Genomic DNA, 21,280 nt, shown 5'->3' with positions numbered 1-21,280 from the left:
TACACAGACTGGACTGTGAAGTGTGATGTACCTGAGTACACAGACTGGATTGTGAAGTGTGATGTACCTGAGTACACAGACTGGATTGTGAAGTGTGATGTACCTGAGTACACAGACTGGACTGTGAAGTGTGATGTACCTGAGTACACAGACTGGACTGTGAAGTGTGATGTACCTGAGTACACAGACTGGATTGTGAAGTGTGATGTTCCTGAGAACACAGACTGGATTGTGAAGTGTGATGTACCTGAGTACACAGACTGGATGGTGAAGTGTGATGTACCTGAGTATGCAGACCGGATTGTGAATTGTGATGTTCCTGAGTACATAGATTGGATTGTGAAGTGTGATGTACCTGAGTACACAGACTGGATTGTGAAGTGTGATGTACCTGAGTACACAGACTGGACTGTGAAGTGTGATGTACCTGAGTACACAGACTGGATTGTGAAGTGTGATCTACTTGAGGACACAGACTGGATTGTGAAGTGTGATGTACCTGAGTACACAGACTGGACTGTGACGTGTGATGTACCTGAGTACACAGACTGGATTGTGAAGTGTGATGTACCTGAAAACACAGGCTGGAGAGCAGAGAGAGGGCTCCCAAGTTTCCCGATGTGACACTGGAGACATTAATAGAGGAGGTACAAAGGAGGAGAGAATCAATGTTTGCACAAGGAGCCAGGAGGCCCTCAAAGCAAAACTCTCAGAAGAGAATGGGAGCGATGACCAGGGAGGTCAATTCCTGGAGTCTGGACCTGAGGACCTGACAGCAGTGTCGCGAGAAGTTCAGTGACCTCACAGGGTGGTCAAGGTCAGTGAATGTATCTTCACAGGACATCTCCCACCAAGCACAGCACCAACCTCTCCTCCTGCTCATTGTACCACACCCCCATCACTCACCCAGTAACAATCCCGAGCACTCAGGATTCACTCCTGACAGTCAAATACTCCACCTCACCCTCACACACCCACCAATGCATCCTAACCGCAACCCCCACCCCCTGAAGAACCATGGTATCTCTGCTCCTACCCACCTCCACTGTTCATGCCTCTGTCATCCTTGAAGCCCCTCCCTCCCCTGGCATTCTGTTTGGCATCATTTAAACTGCAGCAATATTATTCAGTTCAGATTTCCTTTAAAAGGGACAGCCTGCCTTTAAGAAGAGCAGCCTGGCTGCAAAACATGGTTTGTGAACAACACAACTGGGACCCTCTGAGGAACACAGAGGCTGTCATCAGCATCTGTAAACAATTTCTGCTCATCTTGTTCACATCTTGTTAACTTAATTCTGCTTATTGTTAAAACATGAAATCAACATCTCAACATTGTCCAACTTTAGCACAGCCTGTCTGCATATATTACTCAACAGGATATATCTTTACTGACAAGGAGACCTTTTTAAATATAATAATGACACATTTCTGATAATCATATTCATAAAGTTTTTATTCTCCCTTTCATTAGTTCTATGCTCATTGACACAATGCTGTGGTTTCTACTTTGCCAAATGTAGTAGCCATTTGTAATGTTTTTGGTGCTGTTCAAATTTATTTCATCAAACTTACACTTAAAATATGCAGACATTATTCTGAATGGTATTAAATGTAACAAACTCAGGTCTGACTCCCAGCAGCTCAAATAGAGGGAGGGATGGAGCTCAGACAGAGGGAGGGATGGAGCTCAGACACAGGGAGGGATGAAGCTCAGATAGAGGGAGGGATGGAGCTCAGACAGAGGGAGGGATGGAGCTCAGACACAGGGAGGGATGAAGCTCAGATAGAGGGAGGGATGGAGCTCAGACAGAGGGAGGGATGGAGCTCAGACAGAGGGAGGGATGGAGCTCAGATAGAGGGAGGGATGGAGCTCAGATAGATGGAGGGATGGAGATCAGATAGAGGGAGGGATGGAGCTCAGATGGAGGGAGGGATGGAGCTCAGATAGAGGGAGGGATGGAGCTCAGACAGAGGGAGGGATGGAGCTCGGACACAGGGAGGGATGAAGCTCAGATAGAGTGAGGGATGGAGCTCAGACAGAGGGAGGGATGGAGCTCAGATAGAGGGAGGGATGGAGCTCAGATAGATGGAGGGATGGAGATCAGATAGAGGGAGGGATGGAGCTCGGATGGAGGGAGGGATGGAGCTCAGGGAGGTGTGTATCTGAGAGGAAAGAGGATGTCCCTCCACCAATCCATGCAGCTCCCTGCTCCCCCATCCTGACGACAGTCTCCACTATTACAGTTCGATGGTTTTCACCTTGTACGTTTTACTGATGTGATGGATGAATGGAGCCTTGGCTGGAGACGGCACTGGATGGACGGAGCCCTGGCTGGAGCCTGCACTGGATGAATGGAGCCCTGGCTGGAGACTGCACTGGATGAATGGAGCCCTGGCTGGAGACTGCACTGGATGAATGGAGCCCTGGCTAGAGACTGCACTGGATGAATGGAGCCCTGGCTGGAGACGGCACTGGATGAATGGAGCCCTGGCTGGAGACTGCAGTGGATGAATGGAGCCCTGGCTGCAGACTGCAGTGGATGAATGGAGCCTTGGCTGGAGACTGCACTGGATGAATGGAACCCTGGCTGGAGACTGCACTGGATGAATGGAGCCCTGGCTAGAGACTGCACTGGATGAATGGAGCCCTGGCTGGAGACGGCACTGGATGAATGGAGCCCTGGCTGGAGACTGCAGTTGTTGAATGGAGCCCTGGCTGCAGACTGCAGTGGATGAATGGAGCCTTGGCTGGAGACTGCACTGGATGAATGGAACCCTGGCTGGAGACTGCACTGGATGAATGGAGCCTTGGCTGGAGACTGCACTGGATGAATGGAGCCCTGGCCTGGAGACTGCACTGGATGAATGGAGCCCTGACTGGAGACTGCACTGGATGAATGGAGCCCTGGCTGGAGACTGCACTGGATGAATGGAGCCCTGGCTGGAGACTGCATTGGATGAATGGAGGCCTGGCTGGAGACTGCACTGGATGAATGGAGCCCTGGCTGGAGACTGCATTGGATGAATGGACCCCTGACTGGAGACTGCACTGGATGAATGGAGCCCTGGCTGGAGACTGCATTGGATGAATGGAGCCCTGGCTGGAGACTGCACTGGATGAATGGAGCCCTGGCTGGAGACTGCATTGGATGAATGGAGCCCTGGCTGGAGACTGCACTGGATGAATGGAGCCCTGGCTGGAGACTGCACTGGATGAATGGAGCCCTGGCTGGAGAATGCACTGGATGAATGGAGCCTTGGTTGGAGACTGCACTGGATGAACGGAGCCCTGGCTGGAGACTGCACTGGATGAATGGAGCCCTGGCTGGAGACTGCACTGGATGGATTAAAGGAAAATGTACATTTTAAATACAGCAACTCAGAGACTAGTCAGGGAGGGCGGGACAGTAACCAGTTCATGTTGACCAAGAGCCCGAGTGGTGAGTTTCGGGTTAGAAACTGGACCTTCTGCAGCTTATCCTGGGTAACAGCTCAATCATTAAATAATGACCAGTTAAAATAGAGGAAACCCATTTATTATTAACACATACTGACACAATTATAATCACATCAGAAATAGGAGCAGGGGAGGCCATTCGGCCCTTTGAATCTACTCCACCATTCAATATGATCATGGCTGGTCTTCTCACTCAATTCCACCTTCCCGTACTATCCCCTATTCCTTAATTTCTGTTGTAACCAAAAATGTATGGACCCCTGTCTTCAATATACTCAAGGACTGAGCATCCACAGCTCTCTGGGATACAGAATTCCAAAGATTCCAAAGATTCACAACATCTTGAGTGAAGAAATTTCTCCTTATCTCAGTCCGAAATGGCCGACCCCTTATTCTGAGACTGGGACCCCTAGTTCTAGATTCCCCAGCCAGGCGAAAACATCCTCCCAGTATCTACCCTGTCAATCACATTACAAATTGTATATCTTTCAATCAGATCACCTCTCATTCTTCTACATTTCAGGGAATAATGTCCCAGTCTACTCAATCTCTCCTCATAGGACAATCCCCTCATCCCAGGAATCAGTCTGGTGAATCTTTGCTGCACTCCTTCCAAGGCCAGTATATCCTTCCTTAGGTAAAGAGACCAAAACTGTCCACAGTTCACCAGGTGTGGTCTCAGCAAGGTCCGATCGAACTGCAATAAGACTTCTTCACTCTTACATGTGGGGAGGTGGTGGTGTAGTGGTATTGTCACTGGATGAGCGACCCAGGGTATTACTCTGGGGAGATGGGTTCAAATCCCATCAGTGCAGAAGGTGAAACTTGCATTCAGTTAATAAATCTGGAATTAATGATGGCTATGAAACCATTGCCGATTGTTGTAAAAGCCCATCTGGTTCTCTAATGCCCTTTAGGGAAGGAAATCTGCCATCCATACTTGGTCTGGCCTATATGTGATTCCAGTCCCAATGCGTTTTATACTTAATGCCTTCTGAGATGGCCTAGCAAGCCACTCAGTTGCATCTAGTTGCTACAAAGTCAATAAGGAATGAAACTGGACGGACCACACATCATTGACCTGGGCACCAGAAATGACAACGACAAATCCAGTCCTGTCAACCCTGCAAAGCCCTCCTTCCTAACACCTAGGGATTGTGCCAAAATTGGGAGAGCTGTCCCACAGACTAGTCAAGCAACAGCCTGACATAGATATACTCACGTAATCATACCTTGCAGACAATGCCCCGGATACTGCCATCACCATCCCCATCCCCGCCTATGTCCTGTCCCACCGGCAGGACAGAACCAGCAGAGGGGACAGCACAGTGGTATACAGTTGGGAGGGTGTCCTCAACTGTGACTCCAGACCCCATGAAGTCTCATGGCATCAGGTTAAACATGGGCAAAGAAACCTCCTGCTGATTAACACCTACTGCCCCCCTCAGCTGATGAAGCAGTACTCCTCCATGTTGAACAGCACTTGGAGGAAACACTGAAGCTGGCAAGGGCACAGAATATACTCTGGGTGGGAGTCTTCAATGTCCATCACCAAGAGTAGCTCGGTAGCACCACTACTGACTGAGCTGGCCAAGTCCTAAATGACATAGCTGCAAGACTGTCTGCAGTAGGTGGTGAGTGAACCAATAATAGGGTAAAACATACTTGACCTCATCCTCACCAAGCTGCCTGCCACAGATGCTTCTGTCCATGACAGTATTGGTCGGAGTGACCACCGCACAATCAATGTGGAGACGAAGTCCCGTCTTCGTATTGAAGATACCCTCCATCATGTTGTGTAGCACTAGCACCGTGCTAAATGGGATAAATTTTGAACAGATCTAGCAACTCAAAACTGGGCATCCATGAGGCACTATGGGCCATCAGCAGCAGCAGAATTGTACTCAATCACAATCTGTAACCTCATGGCCTGGCATATCCCCCACTCTATCATTACCATCAAGCCGGGGGATCAACCCTGGTTCAATGAAGAGTGCAGGAGGGCATGCCAGGAGAAGCACCAGGCATACCTCAAAATGAGGTGCCAACCCGGTGGAGCTACAACACAGGACTACTTGCCTGCCAAACTGCGTAAGCAGCATGCGATAGACAGAGCTAAGCAATCCCATAACCAACGGATCAGATCTAAGCTCTGCAGTCCTGCCACATCCAGTCGTGAATGGTGGTGGACAATTAAACAACTAACTGGAAGAGGAGGCTCCACAAATATCCCCAACCTCAATGATGGGGGAGCCCAGCACATCAGTGCAAAAGATAAGGCTGAACCATTTGCAACAATCTTCAGCCAAAAGTCCTGAGTAGATGATCCATCTCAGCCTCCTCCTGAAGTCCCCAACATCACAGATGCCAGACTGCAGCCAATGCGATTCACTCCGCGTGATATCAAGATACAACTGAAGGCACTGGATACTGCAAAAGCTATGGGCCCTGATAACATTCCAACAACAATACTGAAGGCCTGTGCTCCAGAACTTGTTGCGCCCATAGCCAAGCTGTTCCAGTTCAGGTACAACACTGGCATCTACCCTGCAATGTGGAAAATTGCCCAGGTATGTCCTATACACAAAAAGCTGGACAAATCCAACCCGGCCAATTACCGCCCCATCAGCCGACTCGCAATCATCGGTAAAGTGATGGAAGGTGTCATCAACAGTGCCATCAAGCGGCACCTGCTTAGCAATAACCAGCTCAGTGACGCTCAGTTTGGGTTCCGCTAGGGCCACTCAGCTCCTGACCTCATTACAGCCTTGGTTCAAACATGGACAAAAGAGCTGAACTCAAGAGGTGAGGTGAGAGTGACCGCCCTTGACATCAAGGCAGCATTTGACAGAGTATGGCATCAAAGAGCCCGAGCAAAACTGAGGTCAATGGGAATCAGGGGGAAACCCTCCACTGGCTGGAGTCATACCTAGCACAAAGGAAGATGGTTGTGGTTGTTGGAGATCAATCATCTGAGCTCCAGGACAACACTGCAGGAGTTCTGTAGGGTAGTGTCCTGGGCCCAACCATCTTCAGCTGCTTCATCAATGAGCTTCCTTCAATTATAAGGTCAGAAGTGGGGATGTTCGCTGATGATTGCACAATGTTCAGCACCATTTGTGACTCCTCAGATACTGAAGCAGTCCGTGTAGAAATGCAGCAAGACCTGGACAATATCCAGGCTTGGGCTAATAAGTGGCAAGTAACATTCGCGCCACACAAGTGCCAGGCACTGACCATCTCCAACAAGTAAGAATCTAAATATTTTCCCTTGACATTCAATGGCATTACAATCGCGGAATGCTCCACAATCAATATCCTGGGGGTTACCATTGACCAGAAACTGAACTGAAGTAGCCATATAAATACCGTGGCTACAAGAGCAGGTCAGAGGCTAGGAATCCTGTGGCGGGTAACTCACCTCCTGACTCCCCAAAGCCTGTCCACCATCTACAAGGCACAAGTCAGGAGTGTGATGGAATACTCTCCACTTGCCTGGATGGGTACAGCTCCAACAACACTCAAGAAGCTCGATACCATCCAGGACAAAGCAGCCTGCTTGATTGGCACCCCATCCACAAACATTCACTCCCTCCACAAGAGACCTACAATGGCAGCAGTGTGTACCATCTACAAGATGCACTGCAGTAAGACACCAAGCCTCCTTAGGCAACACCTTCCAAACCTGTGACATCTACCACCTAGATGGACAAGGGCAGCAGATGCATGGGAACACGACCACCTGCAAGTTCCCCTCCAAGTCACACACCATCCTGACTTGGAACTATATTCCCATTTCTTCACTGTCGTTGGGTCAAAATCCTGGAACTCCCTTCTTAACAGCACTGTGGGTATACCTACCCCAAATGGACTGCAGCGGTTCAAGAAGGCAGCTCACCATCACCTTCTCAAGGGCAATTAGGGATGGACAATAAATGCTGGCCTAGCCAGTGATGCCCACATCCCATGAATGAATAAGAAAAAACATGTACAGGAGCTGACACAGAGTCTATCTCTCTCTCTCTCTCTCCATCTCACTCTCTCTTTCTATCTATCTCTCTCAATCTCTGTCCCATCCTCTACCTCTGATGGTGTTCTATGGGTGTGAGTGTTTAATATAAGGTGGTGTTTGTCAGTATATTTTCTCTACTGTATGGTTTATGAACATGGTGAGAGGGGATAAGGGGTCTGTTCTTTGATGTGCGGCAGTGATGTCTGTCCCAGTGACTCAGACTGTGATGCTGTTGTTTTCTGTGACTGACACTATGATATCGATTGTAATTTCACTCAGTGTGACAGGAGGTTACATGGCTTGATCAGTGGTGAGGGCGGAGCAGACTGAACAAGGAGCTGTAATCATCAGTCACTGCCGAACACCTTCACACACACCGCACAGTCCGGAAACTTCTTCACTAAATATTCTTTCAGCTCCTTAATTACAGCCCTGGACCTGAAAAAGGAAAAAGAGAAAGACATCTTTTAGAGAGGGTCCTGGACACAATGTAGACTGTGCATTACCCACTAATGACACTACCTCCATATTTAACTCATTGTTTAAACTCCAGCACACCTCCTGTTCCAATCCACATGTTTCAGCCAAAAAGCAGTATAATTCTACAGCACAGGAGGAGGCCGTTCAGCCCTCGTCTCTCTGACGGCTGTTTGCTTGAGTAATTCACGACTAACATCTCAGTTTAACATCTGTTTTGGGGAAGTTATTTGAATCTGTTATTAGGGACAGAATGACTGACAAATATAAACTGATCAGAGAGAGTCAGCACGGATTTAAAAAGGGTGAAACATGTTTAACTAACCGAGTTGTATTTTTTGAAGCGGTCACTAATGTGGTCGATAAGGGAATGTCTATGGATGTTATTTATATGGATTTCCAGAAGGCATTTGAGAAGGTTCCACACAAGAGACTGTTCGCAAAATGGAAGCATATGGAATGTGAGGAAATGTTTTGACATGGGTAAGGAATTGGTTAGGAGGTAGGAGACAGAGAGTAGGGATAATGTGTATTTACTCCAATTAGCAAGATGTGAATCGTGGTGTCCCCAGGGATCTGTGCTGGAGCCTCAACTTTTCACTATATTGATCAATGACTTGGATGAAGGAATAGAGACATCTATCCAAGATTGCTGATGACACTAAGTTCAGCAGCTTGGAGGAGGTTCCAGAGATAGGGAGGGATTTGATAACAAGGATGAGAATTTTAAAACTGAGCCATTGCCGAACCAGGAGACAATGTTGTCCAATGAGCATCGAGGTGATGGGGGAACAGGACAGGACTTTCTGCGAGTTCGAACGCAGGCAGCAGAGTTTTAGATGAGATCAAGTTTACAGTGGGTAGAATGTGTGAGACCTGTCAGGAGAGCATTGGAATACTCAAGTCTAGAGGTAATAAATGCATGGATGAGGGTTTCAGCAGTGGATGAGCTGAGGTGTGGTAGAAACTGGTAATGTTAGCAATGTGGAAATAGGTGGTTTTCGTGATGATGTGGTTTATGTGTTCAGTAACACATCTCAGCATCAACTACAATGCCATGGCTGTGAACTGCCTGGTTCAGTCTCAGACAGTCCCTGGGAGAGGGATGGAATCAGTGGCTCGGGAATGGAGTTTGTGATGGGGACCGAAGACAATGGCAGATGGAGTTCAATGTGGACAGTGTGAGGTCATCCAGTTTGGACCTGAGAAAGATAAATCAGAGTAATTTCTAAATGGTGAGAAGCTGAGAACTGTGGAGGAACAGAGAGATTTAAGGGTCCAAGTACAGAAAGTACTAAAATCTAGTGACAGGTACAAAACATATTGAATAAGGCTAATGGAATGTTGGTCTTTCTATCAAGGGGACTGGAATACAAAGGGGTTTTACTCCAGTTGAATAAAGCTCTGGTTTAACTGCATCTGGAGTAACTGTGTTCAGTTCTGGGCCCCGCACCTCAGGAAGGAGAGATTGGCCTTGGAGGGGGTGCAGCACAGATTCACCAGAATGATACCGGGACTGAAAGGGTTAAATTATCAGGACAGATTGTATAGACTAGGCTTGTATTCCCTTGAGTTCAGAGAATTTAGGGGTGATCTCATTGAGGTATTTAAGATGAATAAAGGATTAAAATGATTCAGAGAGATCAAGAGAAACTGTTTCCTCTGGTGGGGGAGTCAAGAGTATTCAGAGAATTCACTAAACAATCAGCTTTGATCTTCCCAATGTGTTTCCCAGTGAGACTGGGTCCTCAGTGCTGACTGCTCTCAGCTGCTGTTATTTTCACTGATTGGACGGTTATTATTAGAGACTCAGACCACAGCAGAAATCCCCAATGTAAAAAATAACTGCAAAGACTGTCAGTTCGGAAGATTGAAACTTAACCAACAGAGGAAGTGAAAGAAGGAGCTTGGAGCAGCTGGACGTTTGTTAATGACACGGGAGAAAACTGTGAACCGCACACACTATCTAGAATTTTACAGCACAGAAGGAGGCCATTCAGCCCATCGTGCCTGTGAGCTACCCAATTAGTCCCACTGCCCCTCTCTGGCCCTATAACCCAGCAAATCTTTCCTTTTCAGGTATATCTCCAATTCCCTCTTCGAGACCTGGGCCCACAGTACGAGACTGTCCCTAACCTGGGCTCGAAATTGGCATCTCATTCATTCATTGGAAGACAAAATGCCTGGTGTGGGAAATGGAGCTCAGGACTCCGAACATTCCCTCTCCCCTCCTGAGCGACACTTCATGCTGGGGTGACAGTTCCATGGGCCCCGACAGCACATTCCTACCTCACCCACTTCCCCATTCTGTGTCTATAAGCCTGGACCCTGTCAACAGGATATTTGACTACAGGGACCATCACCACTGTATCCAATTCTGTCCCCACCCGAAATCCACACCCAACTTGAATTTATATAGCGCCTATAATATACAAAACGTCACAAGATGCTTCACAGAGCTGCAGTATGAGGAACGGAGGAGGTGGTGAGGGGTCTTTAGGAAGAGTGATCAAAGGCTTGGGTGAAAGGATAGAGTTTGATGGAGCAGAGAGAGACCTGGAGAGGGAGAGGGATTAATGGCGGGAGTTCAGAGAGCAGGGCCGAGGCATCTGAAGACCCTGCTGTCAATGGTGGGATGAAGGAAGCAGCGATGGGCAGGAAAGCAGTGTCAGAAGATGGAAGAGTGAGAGAGGGAATGTGAGTCTGCAGCAGGAGGCAAAGGTAGGGAGGAGTGAGGCCATGGAGGAAAACAGAGGCCCATGTTTACTGGTCCCTATTGGAGGCCCAGTGGGATGGAGGCCCATGTTTGCTGGTCCCTATTGGATGCCCAGTGGGATGGAGGCCCATGTTTACTGGTCCCTATTGGATGCCCAGTGGGAAGGAGGCCCATGTTTACTGGTCCCTATTGGATGCCCAGTGGGAAGGAGGCCCATGTTTACTGGTCCCTATTGGATGCCCAGTGGGAAGGAGGCCCATGTTTACTGGTCCCTATTGGAGGTCCAGTGGGAAGGAGGCCCATGTTTACTGGTCCCTATTGGAGGACCAATGGAACATGGACACTATGGTTGATGTGGAGGACAGCTCCTTCATGTTGTAAATGTTTGATTGTCCGCCCCTCATCCCAGTAAAACTCCAATGACCTGGAGCCTGACCATGGAAGGGGATGGAGACGGGAAGGGATTTGAACATGTTATGAGCTGACAGGATGGGGCAGTGGGTCAGACTCTGTCCTGTCCCTCCAGCTCACACTGATGGGGTGAGGATCTCCTCTCTCTGCTGGGCCTTCATGAAATGAGCTTTCTGTCCAAACCAGTCCCATTGAGAATAGACCAACAGCACAGAACTGCCCTAAATTTGACAATAATCTGCCAGTCTTACTGAGAGAGGCCAAAGCATGGTCACTGTGGGGAATGGGGCCTTACTCCAGGAGAAGGCATGTTTCTGGTGTCAAGGGTTAACATCCATTGGTGGGGCAGAGCAGAGGGAGTTTTACCCTTCATTTAACTGTGCTCCACCTGGGAGACTGTGGGAAAGAGAGAGTGAGGTGGAGGCTGTGAGACAGAGAGAGATAGAGAGGGAGACATTTAACTGCTGCACCAGGCCTCAAAGTGTTCCAGTCTCCAGTAATAACTCCTGTTTTAGAGATCAGTTACAGAATTACAGAACAATGGAGGGTGGGAGAGAGATGAGTAGGCAGAGGAACAAGGACAGAGAGATAGAGAGATAGGGAGGGAGAGAGACAGAGACAGGGAGACAGGGAGAGGAGGAGAGAGCAAAATAGGGAGAGTGAGATTGGAAGAACAAGATGGGGAGACAGGCAAAGAGTGAGGGAGAGAGAGATGAGTAGGCAGAAAGACAAAGACACAGACAGAGAGAGATACAGACAGAGAATGAGGGAGAGAGAGCGGACAGAGAGCAGGCAGAGAGACAAAGAGTGAGAGGTAGGGATGGGGAGAAGCAGAAAAAGAGAGAAAGAGATATGGAGAGAGAGACAAGGAGAATGAGGGAAGGGGAGTGAGAAAGATTTCAGGAGGGTGGGGGAGAGAGAGACAGTGAGTGAGAGGGAGAGGGCAAAAGAGGGAAAGGGATTGAGATAGGAGATAAAGAGGCAGAGAGAGAGGGGGTGAGAAATAGAAGGAGGGAGGTAGTGAGGGAAACAGAAAGAGAGAAGAGGAAGTGAGAGTTGCTGACGTGCCTTTCTCTGGGTGATACCATTTACATACTGAGAAACAGGCAGTCAGACTCTCACAGGCTGCAGCTTTATAAAGCAGAGCCCAGTGAAGGGAGAGTTTATCAGTAACCAGGCACAGAGACAGGAGCAGACACCATGATTTCACCCATCCAGCTGATCTGGCCTCTGGCATTCTGCGTCGCAGGTACAAATCTCTCTCCTTCCACGGTTAATATTTTCCTGCTGTTTATTTCAGTCCAATTCTACTGACTTGTGATTGGAGAGAAAATGATGAAACAAGAGGAGCGGTCACTGTCTCTAATAATATCTCATTTTACAGGGTCTTTCTGTGACAGTTCTTACTTCACTCTGTTTCTCTATTACCCCTCAGGTATCAGTGGAGACACCATCATCATGACCCAGTCTCCACCGGCACTGTCAGTGACACTGGGACAGACCGCAACGATCACCTGCACGGCCAGCCAGTCCGTTAGCAATGATGTAGCTTGGTATCAGCAGCGAGACGGTCAGAAACCCACTCTCCTGATCTATTATGCAACAAATCGATACACAGGAATATCCGAACGATTCACCGGCAGTCAACAGAACACCAAATTCACTCTGACAATCAGTAATGTACAGAATGAGGATGTCGCAGATTATTACTGTCAGCAATATAGCAGCAGCCCCTACACAGTGAGACAGAGCCGCACAAAAACCTCAATACACACAGTCCCGCCTCCTGTACTGACACATCCCACAGTTATAAATAATATATAATAATGGACACACAGTCCCACCTCCTGTACTGACACATCCCACAGTTATATATAATATATAATAATGGACACACAGTCCCACCTCCTGTACTGACACATCCCACAGTTATATATAATATATAATAATGGACACACAGTCCCACCTCCAGCACTGACACGGCCCACAGTTATATATAATATATAATAATGGACACACAGTCCCACCTCCAGCACTGACACATCCCACAGTTATATATAATATATAATAATGGACACACAGTCCCACCTCCAGCACTGACACGGCCCACAGTTATATCTAATATATAATAATGGACACACAGTCCCACCTCCAGCACTGACACATCCCACAGTTATATATAATATATAATAATGGACACACAGTCCCACCTCCAGCACTGACACATCCCACAGTTATATCTAATATATAATAATGGACACACAGTCCCACCTCCTGTACTGACACATCCCACAGTTATATATAATATATAATAATGGATACACAGTCCCACCTCCTGTACTGACACGGCCCACAGTTATATATAATATATAATAATGAACACACAGTCCCACCTCCTGTACTGACGCATCCCACAGTTATATATAATATATAATAATGGACGCACAGTCCCACCTCCTATACTGACGCATCCCACAGTTATATATAATATATAATAATGGACACACAGTCCCACCTCCTGTACTGACATGGCCCACAGTTATATATAATATATAATAATGAACACACAGTCCCACCTCCTGTACTGACGCATCCCACAGTTATATATAATATATAATAATGGACACACAGTCCCACCTCCTCGACTGACACATCCCACAGTTATATATAATATATAATAATGGACACACAGTCCCACCTCCAGCACTGACACGGCCCACAGTTATATCTAATATATAATAATGGACACACAGTCCCACCTCCAGCACTGACACATCCCACAGTTATATATAATATATAATAATGGACACACAGTCCCACCTCCAGCACTGACACATCCCACAGTTATATCTAATATATAATAATGGACACACAGTCCCACCTCCTGTACTGACACATCCCACAGTTATATATAATATATAATAATGGATACACAGTCCCACCTCCTGTACTGACACGGCCCACAGTTATATATAATATATAATAATGAACACACAGTCCCACCTCCTGTACTGACGCATCCCACAGTTATATATAATATATAATAATGGACGCACAGTCCCACCTCCTATACTGACGCATCCCACAGTTATATATAATATATAATAATGGACACACAGTCCCACCTCCTGTACTGACATGGCCCACAGTTATATATAATATATAATAATGAACACACAGTCCCACCTCCTGTACTGACGCATCCCACAGTTATATATAATATATAATAATGGACACACATTCCCACCTCCTGTACTGACACGGCCCACAGTTATATATAATATATAATAATGAACACACAGTCCCAACCCCTGCACTGACACGTCCCACAGTTATATATAATATATAATAATGGATACACAGTCCCAAGCCCTGCACTGACATGTCCCACAGTTATATATAATATATCATAATGAACACACAGTCCCACCTCCTGTACTGACACATCCCACAGTTATATATAATATATAATAATGGACACACAGTCCCACCTCCCGCACTGACACATCCCACAGTTATATATAATATATAATAATGGACACACAGTCCCACCTCCTGTACTGACGCATCCCACAGTTATATATAATATATAATAATGGACACACAGTCCCACCTCCTGTACTGACGCATCCCACAGTAATATATAATATATAATAATGGACACACAGTCCCACCTCCTGTACTGACACATCCCACAGTTATATATAATATATAATAATGGACACACAGTCCCACCTCCAGCACTGACACGGCCCACAGTTATATATAATATATAATAATGGACACACAGTCCCACCTCCTGTACTGACGCATCCCACAGTTATATACAATATATAATAATGGACACACAGTCCCACCTCCTGTACTGACGCATCCCACAGTTATATATAATATATAATAATGGACACACAGTCCCACCTCCAGCACTGACACGGCCCACAGTTATATATAATATATAATAATGGACACACAGTCCCACCTCCTGTACTGACACATCACACAGTTATATATAATATATAATAATGGACACACAGTCCCACCTCCTGTACTGACACATCCCACAGTTATATATAATATATAATAATGGATACACAGTCCCACCTCCTGTACTGACACGGCCCACAGTTATATATAATATATAATAATGGACACACAGTCCCACCTCCAGCACTGACACGGCCCACAGTTATATATAATATATAATAATGGATACACAGTCCCACCTCCTGTACTGACACGGCCCACAGTTATATATAATATATAATAATGAACACACAGTCCCACCTCCTGTACTGACGCATCCCACAGTTATATATAATATATAATAATGGACGCACAGTCCCACCTCCTATACTGACGCATCCCACAGTTATATATAATATATAATAATGGACACACAGTCCCACCTCCTGTACTGACACGGCCCACAGTTATATATAATATATAATAATGAACACACAGTCCCACCTCCTGTCCTGACGCATCCCACAGTTATATATAATATATAATAATGGACACACAGTCCCACCTCCTGTACTGACACGGCCCACAGTTATATATAATATATAATAATGAACACACAGTCCCAACCCCTGCACTGACACGTCCCACAGTTATATATAATATATAATAATGAACACACAGTCCCACCTCCTGTACTGACGCATCCCACAGTTATAAATAATATATAAAAATGGACGCACAGTCCCACCTCCTATACTGACGCATCCCACAGTTATATATAATATATAATAATGGACACACAGTCCCACCTCCTGTACTGACACGGCCCACAGTTATATATAATATATAATAATGAACACACAGTCCCACCTCCTGTCCTGACGCATCCCACAGTTATATATAATATATAATAATGGACACACAGTCCCACCTCCTGTACTGACACGGCCCACAGTTATATATAATATATAATAATGAACACACAGACCCAACCCCTGCACTGACACGTCCCACAGTTATATATAATATATAATAATGGATACACAGTCCCAACCCCTGCACTGACACGTCCCACAGTTATATATAATATATAATAATGAACACACAGTCCCAACCCCTGCACTGACACGTCCCACAGTTATATATAATATATAATAATGGACACACAGTCCCACCTCCTGTACTGACACATCCCACAGTGATATATAATATATAATAATGGATACACAGTCCCAAGCCCTGCACTGACACGTCCCACAGTTATATATAATATATCATAATGAACACACAGTCCCACCTCCTGTACTGACACATCCCACAGTTATATATAATATATAATAATGGACACACAGTCCCACCTCCCGCACTGACACATCCCACAGTTATATATAATATATAATAATGGAGACACAGTCCCACCTCCTGCACTGACACATCCCACAGTTATATATAATATATAATAATGGATACACAGTCCCACCTCCTGTACTGACACATCCCACAGTTATATATAATATATAATAATGGATACACAGTCCCAACCCCTGCACTGACACGTCCCACAGTTATATTTAATATATAATAATGGACACACAGTCCCACCTCCTGTACTGACACATCCCACAGTTATATATAATATATAATAATGGATACACAGTCCCAACCCCTGCACTGACACGTCCCACAGTTATATATAATATATAATAATGGACACACAGTCCCACCTCCTGTACTGACACATCCCACAGTTATATATAATATATAATAATGGATACACAGTCCCAAGCCCTGCACTGACACGTCCCACAGTTATATATAATATATCATAATGAACACACAGTCCCACCTCCTGTACTGACACATCCCACAGTTATATATAATATATAATAATGGACACACAGTCCCACCTCCCGCACTGACACATCCCACAGTTATATATAATATATAATAATGGAGACACAGTCCCACCTCCTGCACTGACACATCCCACAGTTATATATAATATATAATAATGGATACACAGTCCCACCTCCTGTACTGACACATCCCACATTTATATATAATATATAATAATGGAGACACAGTCCCACCTCCTGCACTGACACATCCCACAGTTATATATAATATATAATAATGGACACACAGTCCCACCTCCTGCACTGACACATCCCACAGTTATATATAATATATAATAATGGATACACAGTCCCACCTCCTGTACTGACACATCCCACAGTTATATATAATATATAATTATGGACACACCGTCCCACCTCCTGCACTGACACATCCCACAGTTATATATAATATATAATAATGGACACATGGTTCCACCTCCTGCACTGACACGTTCCACAGCTTTATATATAAAATATAATAATGGACACACAGTCCCAGCTCCTGTACTGACACATCCCACAGTTATATATAATATATAATAATGGACAACAGTCCCACCTCCCGCACTGACACATCCCACAGTTGTATATAATATATAATAAGGGACACACATTGCCACCTCCTGCACTGACACATCCCACAGTTATATATAATATATAATAATGGACTCACAGTCCCACCTCCTCTACTGACACAACCCACAGTTATATATTATATATAATAATGGACACATGGTCCCACCTCCCGCACTGACACATCCCACAGTTATATATAATAGATAATAATGGACACATGGTCCCACCTCCCGCACTGACACATCCCACAGTTATATGTAATATATAATATTGGACACACAGTCCCACCTCCCGCACTGACACATCCCACAGTTATATATAATATATAATAATGGACACACAGTCCCACCTCCTGTACTGACACATCCCACAGTTATATATAATATATAATAATGGACACACAGTCCCACCTCCAGCACTGACACGGCCCACAGTTATATATAATATATAATAATGGACACACAGTCCCACCTCCTGTACTGACGCATCCCACAGTTATATACAATATATAATAATGGACACACAGTCCCACCTCCTGTACTGACGCATCCCACAGTTATATATAATATATAATAATGGACACACAGTCCCACCTCCAGCACTGACACGGCCCACAGTTATATATAATATATAATAATGGACACACAGTCCCACCTCCTGTACTGACACATCCCACAGTTATATATAATATATAATAATGGACACACAGTCCCACCTCCTGTACTGACACATCCCACAGTTATATATAATATATAATAATGGATACACAGTCCCACCTCCTGTACTGACACGGCCCACAGTTATATATAATATATAATAATGGACACACAGTCCCACCTCCAGCACTGACACGGCCCACAGTTATATATAATATATAATAATGGATACACAGTCCCACCTCCTGTACTGACACGGCCCACAGTTATATATAATATATAATAATGAACACACAGTCCCACCTCCTGTACTGACGCATCCCACAGTTATATATAATATATAATAATGGACGCACAGTCCCACCTCCTATACTGACGCATCCCACAGTTATATATAATATATAATAATGGACACACAGTCCCACCTCCTGTACTGACACGGCCCACAGTTATATATAATATATAATAATGAACACACAGTCCCACCTCCTGTCCTGACGCATCCCACAGTTATATATAATATATAATAATGGACACACAGTCCCACCTCCTGTACTGACACGGCCCACAGTTATATATAATATATAATAATGAACACACAGTCCCAACCCCTGCACTGACACGTCCCACAGTTATATATAATATATAATAATGAACACACAGTCCCACCTCCTGTACTGACGCATCCCACAGTTATATATAATATATAAAAATGGACGCACAGTCCCACCTCCTATACTGACGCATCCCACAGTTATATATAATATATAATAATGGACACACAGTCCCACCTCCTGTACTGACACGGCCCACAGTTATATATAATATATAATAATGAACACACAGTCCCACCTCCTGTCCTGACGCATCCCACAGTTATATATAATATATAATAATGGACACACAGTCCCACCTCCTGTACTGACACGGCCCACAGTTATATATAATATATAATAATGAACACACAGTCCCAACCCCTGCACTGACACGTCCCACAGTTATATATAATATATAATAATGGATACACAGTCCCAACCCCTGCACTGACACGTCCCACAGTTATATATAATATATAATAATGAACACACAGTCCCAACCCCTGCACTGACACGTCCCACAGTTATATATAATATATAATAATGGACACACAGTCCCACCTCCTGTACTGACACATCCCACAGTGATATATAATATATAATAATGGATACACAGTCCCAAGCCCTGCACTGACACGTCCCACAGTTATATATAATATATCATAATGAACACACAGTCCCACCTCCTGTACTGACACATCCCACAGTTATATATAATATATAATAATGGACACACAGTCCCACCTCCCGCACTGACACATCCCACAGTTATATATAATATATAATAATGGAGACACAGTCCCACCTCCTGCACTGACACATCCCACAGTTATATATAATATATAATAATGGATACACAGTCCCACCTCCTGTACTGACACATCCCACAGTTATATATAATATATAATAATGGATACACAGTCCCAACCCCTGCACTGACACGTCCCACAGTTATATTTAATATATAATAATGGACACACAGTCCCACCTCCTGTACTGACACATCCCACAGTTATATATAATATATAATAATGGATACACAGTCCCAACCCCTGCACTGACACGTCCCACAGTTATATATAATATATAATAATGGACACACAGTCCCACCTCCTGTACTGACACATCCCACAGTTATATATAATATATAATAATGGATACACAGTCCCAAGCCCTGCACTGACACGTCCCACAGTTATATATAATATATCATAATGAACACACAGTCCCACCTCCTGTACTGACACATCCCACAGTTATATATAATATATAATAATGGACACACAGTCCCACCTCCCGCACTGACACATCCCACAGTTATATATAATATATAATAATGGAGACACAGTCCCACCTCCTGCACTGACACATCCCACAGTTATATATAATATATAATAATGGATAAACAGTCCCACCTCCTGTACTGACACATCCCACATTTATATATAATATATAATAATGGAGACACAGTCCCACCTCCTGCACTGACACATCCCACAGTTATATATAATATATAATAATGGACACACAGTCCCACCTCCTGCACTGACACATCCCACAGTTATATATAATATATAATAATGGATACACAGTCCCACCTCCTGTACTGACACATCCCACAGTTATATATAATATATAATTATGGACACACCGTCCCACCTCCTGCACTGACACATCCCACAGTTATATATAATATATAATAATGGACACATGGTTCCACCTCCTGCACTGACACGTTCCACAGCTTTATATATAAAATATAATAATGGACACACAGTCCCAGCTCCTGTACTGACACATCCCACAGTTATATATAATATATAATAATGGACAACAGTCCCACCTCCCGCACTGACACATCCCACAGTTGTATATAATATATAATAAGGGACACACATTGCCACCTCCTGCACTGACACATCCCACAGTTATATATAATATATAATAATGGACTCACAGTCCCACCTCCTCTACTGACACAACCCACAGTTATATATTATATATAATAATGGACACATGGTCCCACCTCCCGCACTGACACATCCCACAGTTATATATAATAGATAATAATGGACACATGGTCCCACCTCCCGCACTGACACATCCCACAGTTATATGTAATATATAATATTGGACACACAGTCCCACCTCCCGCACTGACACATCCCACAGTTACATATAATATATAATAATGGACACACAGTCCCACCTCCTCTACTGACACATCCCACAGTTATATACAATATATAATAATGGACACACGGTCCCACCACCTGCACTGACACATCCCACAGTTATATATAATATATAATATTGGACACACAGTCCCACCTCCTGTACTGACTCATCCCACTGTTCTCTATAATATATATTAATGGACACACAGTCCCACCTCCTCGACTGACACGTTCCACAGTTATATATAATATATAATAATGGGCACACAGTCCCACCTCCTGTACTGACACATCACACAGTTATATATAATATATAATAATGGACACACAGTCCCACCTCC

General features: G+C 44.8%; 1 protein-coding gene and 1 gene segment (V, D, J or C); one reads left to right on the top strand and one right to left on the bottom strand.

Annotated features, from left to right (window-relative positions):
* Positions 1-21,280, bottom strand: part of LOC137373097 (ral guanine nucleotide dissociation stimulator-like 1) — an 86,140-nt gene that overhangs the window by 21,329 nt on the left and 43,531 nt on the right. Inside the window, exon 2 of the mRNA XM_068037970.1 lies at positions 2,260-7,907. Within this exon, the coding sequence (XP_067894071.1) occupies positions 2,260-3,018 (759 nt within the window). The 5' untranslated portion in view covers positions 3,019-7,907. The remainder of the gene's footprint in view (positions 1-2,259; positions 7,908-21,280) is intronic.
* The window catches only part of LOC137373098 (immunoglobulin kappa light chain-like), a 60,711-nt gene continuing 51,651 nt past the window's right edge, over positions 12,221-21,280 (top strand). The window contains 2 exon segments of the V gene segment in view: positions 12,221-12,322; positions 12,509-12,813. Of these exon segments, the coding sequence occupies positions 12,274-12,322; positions 12,509-12,813 (354 nt within the window).

Source organism: Heterodontus francisci, chromosome 8 (assembly GCF_036365525.1).
Source record: "Heterodontus francisci isolate sHetFra1 chromosome 8, sHetFra1.hap1, whole genome shotgun sequence".
In the NCBI taxonomy this organism is placed as follows: Eukaryota; Metazoa; Chordata; class Chondrichthyes; order Heterodontiformes; family Heterodontidae; genus Heterodontus; species Heterodontus francisci.
This window is presented reverse-complemented; position numbering and strand designations above follow the sequence as displayed.